Source organism: Cannabis sativa, chromosome 4, assembly GCF_029168945.1.
Source record: "Cannabis sativa cultivar Pink pepper isolate KNU-18-1 chromosome 4, ASM2916894v1, whole genome shotgun sequence".
NCBI classification, from domain to species: domain Eukaryota; kingdom Viridiplantae; phylum Streptophyta; class Magnoliopsida; order Rosales; family Cannabaceae; genus Cannabis; species Cannabis sativa.
In genome coordinates, this window is record NC_083604.1 from 71,004,567 (window position 1) to 71,015,253 (window position 10,687).

The 10,687-nt window shown below is 31.5% G+C and overlaps 1 protein-coding gene across 1 annotated transcript; it reads right to left on the reverse strand.

Moving 5' to 3' along the window:
- Positions 1–6,297: 6,297 nt before the first annotated feature.
- Positions 6,298–10,196, reverse strand: LOC115714150 (mitochondrial outer membrane protein porin 2). Its single transcript, XM_030642719.2, has 6 exons — positions 9,895–10,196; positions 9,711–9,778; positions 7,472–7,582; positions 7,280–7,366; positions 6,972–7,180; positions 6,298–6,855 (listed from the first exon to the last, which is right to left on the reverse strand). Exons 1-6 carry the CDS (start codon positions 9,941–9,943, stop codon positions 6,549–6,551), a joined length of 831 nt encoding a protein of 276 aa, XP_030498579.1. The 5' UTR covers positions 9,944–10,196; the 3' UTR covers positions 6,298–6,548.
- Positions 10,197–10,687: the final 491 nt, after the last annotated feature.

Below are 10,687 nucleotides of genomic sequence, written 5' to 3' on the forward strand. Positions count from 1 at the left end.
TTCTTTCTTTGTCTGACTTGGTGCGGTGACGAGTAGGGTAGATGAGGATAGATTAGGGAGATCTGTGATGCTTTGTAGGGCCATTTGGACCATGAGATAGTGTGGCATCAAATAAGAAGGAGAGTGGAGGATGTGTTGTCATTTTCTTCATTAACTCTTCATCAATGGATTAGTGCTCAAGGTGTAAGGGATATCTCTTCACTTAACTTGTTACTAGCATGTGATGGGGCTGAGTGTTGGACTAAACTTGTGATGAATTTAATTAAAATTAAGGCTAATTAGGATTTTTTTCCCCCTGAACTTTGACATATATCAAATCATGCTCCCTGAACTTTTTTGGCCGTTAAAGATTCTCCCTGAACTATTGAGATTGTTAGATTTAAGGACTTTTGTCTAATTTCATTTAATTTTACTGTTTCAGTGATTGTTTATGTACTAAACCATGCTCTCCAGACTTTGATATCTACCAAATCATGTCCCTCAAACTTTGATACTAAATCATGCCCCCTGAACTTTCATCTATGTTAGAATTTTCTTACTAAAATTAAATAAAAGTCTTTAAATTTAACAATCTCAATAGTTCAGGGAAAATTTTTAACGGCCAAAAAAGTTTAGGGAGCATGATTTAGTACATTTCAAAGTTTGGGGGGGGGGGGGGGTGAATACTAATTAGCCATATAGATACAACTATTTTTGAGGAAGATAGACAATTTGACTATATTTTTGTTGTTCGAAATTCGAGGAGGGAATTATTAGCAGTTATTGCTTCTTATTCGTAAGGGGTGGTATCTCTTTCTGTAGTAGAAGTGATGCAAATTAAGGAGGTTCTTAGTTCGTTGAAATCTCAGAGTTATTCCAGAGTGGAGGTTAAATTAAATAGTCATGTTGTTTAAGAGTGATGGAGATGATAGTAACATTCTATTTAAGAGTAAAATTGTAAGGAAAGCATAAAAAAAAAAAAATTCTTTATTAAAATTACTATAGTACTTTTTTTTTAATATAAATATTTGTTAATTTATTAAATAGAAATGATTTTAGTATTTGGTATATTTAGTAATTTACTTTATTTTTTTCTTAAATCTTTCAAAAGTTGAAGGAATTTAGAAGGAGACCTTTTTTCTCTGATCAAATCCACCAAAGGAGAAAGGAAGCAAGAGACCCAATTTGTTATTGAAAATAATTAAGAGCAATTCCATCAACTTCTCTATATATTTAAAATATTTTATTAAAATTCTATTTTTCTCTACATTATTTAAATAATATATTTATAATACATATAATAAAATTTAGGGGAATTATCCCATATACTGTTTTTTTAATTTATTTTTTTAAATTTACTGTTTGAGTTTCTAAAGTAGTTGCAATAGGGGTTTTTATACGATTTTTTGTTGGAATTTAAGTTGCAGCGCTAATTGCAATAGGAATTTCAACGTAGAATTCCGTAAAAATGCAAAAAAAAAAATTATTTTAAAGTGTAAAAAATAAAAAAAACCCATAAAATTTATATATTATATATTATATAAATACTTATACTATAAATCAACCAAAAGACACTAAAAGTAATAAAACCTAGGAATATTGTAGCTACATTTAGCAAATCACTGAGCTAAAATTTTGAGTTGTAATAGCTATCTATTGGATGGCATTTTTAAACACATTTTTTTGAACTTAGTTATATTTTTACTTTTGTATCTATTTTACATTAGCTATTGTGAGTGTTCTCATTTTTTTTTTATTTTCCTTCAAATTTTTACATTACACTATAAATATATCTTCTTTAAAATACATTACTAAAATTCTATATTTTTTTTTAAAAAAAATTAATATATTTTATTCATTTCAAACATATAATATTGATATTGATACATAACCCAATATAAAAAAAATAAAATCTTTTTTTTGTAAGGAAAAAATATTTAATCTTTAAAATAGAAGAGTTTAAAATATCTTAGAACTTTTTTCAGTTATAATTAAAAAAAAAAAAGCAACAATATTACAGAAATATTGTGGGTTGGCCAAATAAATATTTATAAAGTCCAATAAAAAAATTACAAAATTAACTCTTACACACACCTTCAACACACACAATCCATGCTTTATGGAAACAAAACATTCGTGCGATTAAAACAGGTCAGCAACGATGAATCAACTTCATTAGATCAAGAAACAACACTAATTCCGACGATGTCACCTGAGAAGAAGAACAAAATCAAATCAAACAACAATAATTATTGACTGATGCAAAAATTTGTAGAAAAACTGGTTTAGAACATAAATTCAACCTTAAATTAAAATCAAATTTCATAAAACTAATTCTCATAAATTCAATTTGCATATTCATAAAGTAGATGCCTACAACACATGCATTACTTCTAGTTATATGTTGTATTTCTATTTCTTTACAGTTTTTTCATAGTTGATTGGCCATAATTGATATTTGAAAATGTCAAGAAGGGGACCCAATTCCGTTTCTCATATTTTACAATGGACAGGTTGATACAAGATTGAATTATGTAAATTACAAAGCTAGTGGCGAATTCATCTCAAGGAATTACAAATATGAACAACTAGTACAAAAGTTGAAACAAGTGCTGGAATGCAACCAAGAAAATACTCAATTGCATCTGAAATATCTAAATACATGGTTCATACATAATTATCAATACGTTGTTATGCATTGTCTAATAGTTGTCTTATTAATATCTTAGTTATTATACAAGTTTGTTATCATTGTTTTTCGGTTTTATTTACATTTAATACTCAAGCATATAGGTAAACTTTATAAATGAAAATATGTTTGAAGTGGTACAATAAAAAAGGTCATGAATGGTCAACCTGAAAGATAAAATATGCACGTTCAACATAAACCAAAAAAAGGAAATGTCATGTGCTCATGCTCTTGTTGTGATTAATTACACATGAATAGATGCAATAAATGTGGCCAAAAAGGTCACCCCCGGAAGACATGTCATAACTAAGCAATTAGACAGAAATTGTTCCTTTAATAGTAATGCATGTGAGACATTATATGTGACACGTTAATGCAAAGTTCCAAATAGTTTACTATTACATTGTATTTTTTTTTCAATAGTTGCACAACAATTGATTTAAAGTTGTATCACATATGATAAATATAAACAAAGTCATAAAGTATTATCAACATCTTATTTGATATGTTAATGCAAAGTGCCAAATAGTTTGCTATTACATTGTCTTTTTTGTTTTGAGAATATGTTCTTCAATAAGAAAAAGTAATAAAACCATCAAATAAATAAAAGTCTAAACATCTTGGTTTATAACAATTAAAAAAGAACAATAACTGTCAAGACACTGCAACAATCACTTCCTTGGGATTGCCCTGTTGTACTCAACAAAAGACTATGAACAACTTGAGGATATAATTTTTGCTCTTAATACCCAAAAAATGACCGAATTGAGTGGTATGAAACATTGTCATCACATCTTTTATTTTTCATAATCTTTTCAATAACATTGTAAGTGCAAGTAGAATAACACTTGGACCTGAAATAGTCAGACAGGTAAAATTTATAGACAGCTAAAACACAACAATAAAGATAAAATAAGAAACTACAAAACAACTAATAAACAACGATAAATCAACATAACTATGAAAAATTTACAAATGAAATACTAAATCTTAAAAACCAAATCAACATAAAAAGATCACCAAAAATAATATTAAGAAAAAAACGACTCAACTTAAAGAAGTAGAAAAATCAAAATTGGAGATGCTTTCTTTTTTTAAGGCATTTGATCAAACATATGGTAGTTGTACCTTTATAGACAAAAACTCAACTTATAAAAAAAGATAAAATCAAAAAATTTGTAGACAAATAAACACAATTATTAACAAACAAATACATCAGCAACAAGATTTAAAAAAAATACTCAATTCAAAAATTCTATTCATAAAATTTAAACAAGAAACGAAAGAAAAACTCCGAGACCTTAATATATAAATTTTTGACAGGTAGTAACTAGTGACGATGGCACTGGAGCTTGGAGAGGAGATCTGAATCGGCAAGGCTTGAAGACGAGACCTACGGCGACAAGGATTGGAGACAAAATTTCTGACAGTAGGAGGTTGGGGGTAGCTGCCATTGAAAAAGAGAGCGGTAGAAGATGTGAGGCAAGAGGAGAATATATTTTTACAAATTGTTAATGGTTATATGTATAAAAATTTATATACCCATGTAAATGTATTTTGGTAATAAAAATTATTTTTTTTGAATTTTCATGTAAAATTTTCAACATTTATGCAGCATGTTTTTAATTAATTTATTTTTTTTAAACATATAAGAGATTTTTTTTTTTTTTCTTTTACATTTGGAAAAGTGAGATTAAAACTTGAGACCTACCCTTCGTAAAAAAAAAAGAGGAAATTACACTTAGTATGGGATTTTAAAAGTTCTTATGATAAATATGGCACATTTAAGTTTGGCCAATTTATATGGTATTTTTTATTTTTAGGTTTTTTTATGGTATTTGATATGCCATATATATGTAATTAGGTTTCTAAATCCCATATTTAATGTTTTTATTTGTTTAGGAATTTTTATTTGTCATTGATGCCGGAAAAGTCACCGGAGTTCTTTGAGGTGCTTGGGAAAAGTCACCGGAGTAGCGGTTGGTGCCGGAAAATTCGTCGGAGTTGCTGTCGGCGCCGGAAAATTCGTTGGAGTTGGCATTTTCGCCGGAAAAATCACTGAAAAATCACCAAGAAACCGGTTTCTTGAAGTCTAAGAAACCGGTTTCTTGGTGATTTTTCCGTTGACAATGCCAATTCTGACGACTTTTCTGACGCTAGCAGCTACTCCGGCGACTTTTCCGGCAGCGACAGTAAACTTCAGAAAAGTCATCAGAATTGGCATAGTCGTCGGAAAATTACCAAGAAACTGGTTTCTAGTTTCTTGATGAAGAAACCAGTTTTTTGGTAATTTTTCCGGTAATTTTTCTGACGACAATGGCAATTATGACGAATTTTCTAGCATTGGTAGCAACTCTGACGACTAATACACCGACATCTACTCCGGTGACTTTTTCGATCGACAAGAAACTCTGAGAAATTCGTCAAAATTGGCATTGTCACCGGAAAAATTATCGGACTAATCACCAAGAAACTGGTTTTTTTTCAGTTTCTTGGTAATTTTTTTTGTATTTTTTTTCTCTATTTGGTTGATTGATGAAACTGGTTTCAATTATTTTCAGTGTATATCATTTTTGTTTTGTTTTCATAATCTTTATTATTGTTGTGTAACAAAATTAGTTCCTTGATGAAGAAACCAGTTTCTTGGTGAAGAAACCAGTTTCTTGATGAAAAAACCACTTTCTTGGTGATTTTTCTAATGATTTTGCTGGCGACAATGCCAATTCTGACGACTTTTTTTACGCCGGCAATAACTCTGGCGATTTTTCCAACACCAGGAACTACTCCGGCAACTTTTTCGGCACCGACATCAAACTCCAGAATAGTCGTCATACTTGGCATTGTCACCGGTAAAATTACCGGAAAAATCACCAAGAAACCGGTTTCTAACATCAAGAAACTAGTTTCTTGGTGATTTACCGGTTTCTAACATCAAGAAACTAGTTTCTTGGTGATTTACCGGTTTCTAACATCAAGAAACTAGTTTCTTGGTGATTTTTCCAGCGACAATGCTAATTATGATGACTTTTTCGGCGCCGGCAGCAACTCCGGCGACTTTTCCGGCACCGGCGGCTACTCCGGCGACTTTCCGGTGTCGGCAGTAAACTCCGATGACTTTTCCAGCACAAGTGACAACTTCGGCAATCACTATAGTATTATTTGTTTTATTTTTTTTAAAAAATAAATATGAAGAGAATTTTAATATTTTTTATGGTAATTTAATTAAGTTTTTATTTTTTATGAATTTTAAATTCAAATTTCTTTTTAATGTTTTATATGGTTTTTTTTTAGAAAAAAACCCATATTTTTAGTTTGATTGGTTAGATAATGCCATATTTAGTGGCATTTACTTTTTATGCCATATTTATCATAACCTTAATAATTTTTCCCATATTTTTGAAAATAGCCCAAAAAAAAATATATATATAATACCACTAAACTATACCCATAACACAGAAAAAAATACCCATAACCACAGACAATCTCTGAGTGCTTTAAATCTATATTAGCGTAAATTTTGTAATAAAAATGTTCCCTTTTTTTTAAGAAAGGAAAACTTGGCAGTCAGTGACACATTTTTCCCTTTAAAGCGTATGATTTTTCACGGGTATAAATTCCATTATAAAAAATTGTGAAACAGAAATTTCCATTAAAAGATAAAATGGGCTAACTTTCAAAATGCCTAGCACATATTAGCAGCTACCTTACAATTCCATAAAGAAACGAAAACAATAGAAAGAGAAATAATCAAGTCAAACCATCCACAGTTGTTGTCTGGAAAAGAATATAATCTGTGGAGCTACTTATTTCAAGTTCTCCCTTTCGAGAGCCACCAAAAAAAATTTAACAAGGTTCCAAGAATCCACCAGTGTGTGAACCATCAAGGCTTGAGTGCAATTGCCAAACCGAACTTGGGGTTCTTTTCCAAGCCCCTCGTGTCAATCTCACCAGTGACTGTCATCACCGACTTTGGAATAACTTCGTGCTGGAGGGTAGCTGCTAGCTTCCCGTGATCATTCAATTTCGCTTTAACCACTGTCAAATGGTCCACAGCGTAGGATCCTCCCACTGTAAAAGTGTTCTCGTTTGATGAAAATCTTCTAGTCACCTCTCCAACTGCTGCAGTTCTCTTCGAGTTATCAAAGTAATGCACATAGGATGCTTTTAAACTATCTCCCTTGTCACCCCTTCAGTAAGAAAGAATGGAATAAGAGGACTTGATATAGATGTACCGAGTTCTGTCACAGAAATTATCAAGTTGAAATCAATTTTAAATGATGAATCGAAGAACATAAGATCTTACAGAAGAATCGAGGCTGATGAATCTGGCTTGGTCATGCTAATACCAGCAGTGTACTTAGTGAAATTGCCAGAAGTGGTGTCATAACCAGCTTCTGCACCAAAAGCAATGCTTGGGGTACCAAAGGTGGCTGAGAAATCAACCAATGGGGATTGATTCAAAGCCACGGCTGTTGCTAAGGCCACATGATCATGGAAGTATTGAACCTCAAGCTATAATAAAAATAAAGAGCACATATAGTAACTACAAATGTCAAGGCCAGGCCACATATCTAGTAAAAGAAAAATATGTTAAGATTCCAAATCTTGTACCTTGCCCGAATTATAGTTAGGCAATTTGAAGGAAGCAATGGCCTTTGTGGAAGGCAGAACTTCAGTTATAGTAAGAATAGTAGAGACCTGTTAAAAGGTAAAAAAGAGTTTACTATCAAAAACAAACAAGTGAACAGCTGCTTTTAATTGTAGCATTTTCATCCCTAAGAAAAAAGAAGAAAACATACATACATTCGAATCAGTGTCAACTTTGACATCAATAACAGTGTTCTTGTACTTGTATAGTGCTGCAACATCCCCAGCTGAGAGTCCTCCTTTCTTCACTGCTGTTGATGTCAAGGCCTAGTACAGCCAAAAGATAAAAATTTAAACAAAATGGTTAATTCTCATTACCCAGGGAAACAAAAACAAGTAAGAAGCACCTATTAATAATTAGCACTTAGGATAAAAGCTAAAGAGAGAACAAATAGATTTAGGAGAATAAGAGATAATAACCAGATTTAATTTTATTTTTGTCATAAAAAGTTAACAAATAGATATAAGTTGCCAGTTGCCAGTTGCCACAATCCAATGATATATCCAACAAGGAGCAATAGCAGAGGAGACTCTTATAGTGTGTTTAGCAGAACAGAGAAGTGGAAAGGAGGAAAAATTAGTGAGATTACTGGAATTAAGATCACCTGTATTTTGGTGTAAAGTTAAGTAAACTAGTTAAGGATTCATTCATTATTTAGAAAAACAAGTGATTGATTGAAATGATTGGATTACTTTCGGGGTCAATTAGTTGTTTGGTATTAAGACCATTTTAGAGAGACGAGAGTAGACAATAGATTTCAAATCCTCAATTGTGACCAATTTAATCCTTCCAAAGTTAAACTTTTGCAATAGAATTGTCCATGCTCTACGGTTAGCTATACAAACTAAGTTTCACATGGGTTAGAAGTAGGGAAGAAAATGGGTTAGTAAGAATAGACGGGCTTGAATGGACAATTCCATACCACTGTGGAGATTCGTGGTGTCCATGGGAGTCCCAACAACAACAATTATCAGTCATTGGGTGGAATTCTCCACGCGGAACAATGGCAGAGAGCCTTGGTAAGCGTACGGTGGTTCAGTGGTTTAGCTTGATTGGGTAGGCGGTGTTGTTGACTTGAGTAGGGTAGTCTCTTGAGGTAGACTCTAGGGTTCTATGTAAAGCATGCACTTCGACACGGTAATGATGAATAGACTTGATATATCATATAGCAACATGAACAATGCTCAAATCAACAGGAATATTGTTGTACATTGTTCAAGGAGAGGATTGTTAGGAATGCAAACAATGTTGAGATTCATAGTGTCCCCTACAAGTGGAATAAGTGCACTCATGTGAATGAATTGTCAAAATGTCAAACGAAGGTGAAGGGCCCTATTAATATCACAATGAGATTCATGAATGAGCTTAGATGTGTCCTACTCTCAACAAAATGAGGAAGAGTTGACCAGGGCGCTTGAGACAGTGGTACTCCATGTAAGGCATGTGTTCCAATGCAATCGAGTGAAAAGTCTAGTTGGTATAGAATGAATGGATAGATGATTGTTTGAGGGTCGAGTAGACTAGATGGTCCTTTATTTTAGGGGGGATTGTTAGTGAGCAATAAAGCCTTATATTGGCTAGAAATGAAGGAGAACCTGAAAATATAGGGATAGATAAATAGTAGAATCTAAAAGCAATTCCATTTAAGGTATAACAATATCATACCTCTACAACTAAAATTTCTTCTTTCACACGAACGTAACAAGGAAGAGTACTCTCTTTTCTCTCTTTTTTCTACCACTAGTTTGTAGATAATAATAATATATTTATATTCCTTCAAACTCTCTTTTCCACCAAACATAACCCAAAGGCGAAAAATTTAAAACATCATCAATCACTTCCTATAAGCTGACAAATAAATTTTAGTAAGTCATCTACTGTTTTATATTCGAAGTCATATAAATCAATCAAAGAGGAAACTTCAGAATATACTCTCTAACCTATTTATTGTTAAATAAAAATAAAATAAAATGAGCAGCTACTAGTCTCTATCTACTAATTCCAATTCTTAACACCAAACTTCCATTTCAGTAAGCATCAAATTTGGACCAAAATATTTTGTCGCAAACATTACAAAAATAAGTGATTCCCTATGCACCGAACTAACCAACAATGATCTTTATAACTATCCCCCAAAGTAAAATAAATTGTCAGAAAGCACACTACATCATATGGTGTCAAGTTGTATCTTTTGAAAAACATCCCACAATGTCAATATATATAGCAAAACACGAACAAATCATCTAAGATAGGTCACCCAAAAACCTAATTACAAACCCTGATTCAATCAATAATAATTATAAACACTATTCACAAAAGTAAGTATTTGTCTTAGAAAGTTTGACCGAAGTCGTAAAAGAACAAGAAACAAATACGAAAGTCTCGCTTGCTTACCACGCCGGCATCACTGTAGGTGGAAATGGAAAATTTCTGATCGGAGTTATAATCCTTAGTTAGAAGATCTAAATCCAAAGTGAGAACAACCGGTTTCAGACATAAATTTGAAATATAAACAAATCGAATCAAAATTGATTGGACATGGAAAAAGGTGTAGTAAGAGCAAGAGAGTAGTTATTACCTTTAGCTTTCTTTCCGATTTCGGTGAAGAGTCCTGGTCCCTTGCTCATCTTTGCAGAGAGAGTTTTAGAGAGAGAGAGAGAGAGAGAGAGAGAGAGAGTTTTGGAGAGAGAAAGAAATGGTGGGTCTATTTTGGTGGTGGCTGCAAATGTGGTGTGATCATTTTGATTTTATTATTTCTTTTACAACATTTCATCGACGGCTGTCCTTCATTTTCCCTCACACGAGCCTTTTCCACCGTTAATTTTATTAACAATGAAGGTTTGTGTGTGGGTCAGCATCTGCTAGCTGGCTATCTGATTCAAAAATACTCTTTTTTTTTTTAATTTTTGTTTTCACTTTTTACTTTTTTTTTACTGTATTAAAATTTTAAAATTACTGTATTAACGTTTAAAAATTATAAAAACACTGTGTATTAATAAAATAAAAAAATTACTCTAAAATAACTTAACAAATAGCATGAAAACAATTATAAAATATCAAAAAAATAATTACAAAATAACAAAAAATAACAAAACAATGACTTAATTGCAATATACAAAACAATATCTATTCATTAATATGTTTTTGTATTGTGATTTTTTTTTCCTTAGTTTTGATAATTTGATTTATCTTTTTGTACTATTATATTATTTTTGTTATAGAATTTATTGTTACAACTTTATATTTTTAATTTTTTTTTCTCTCTTTTCCTTTTTGAGTTAGTGACAGTTAAAATGATAATTTATTTTTTAAAATTTAAGAAGCGTTTGGTAATACTTTTGTTTTTTAATTTTTTAATCGCAAAAATGAAA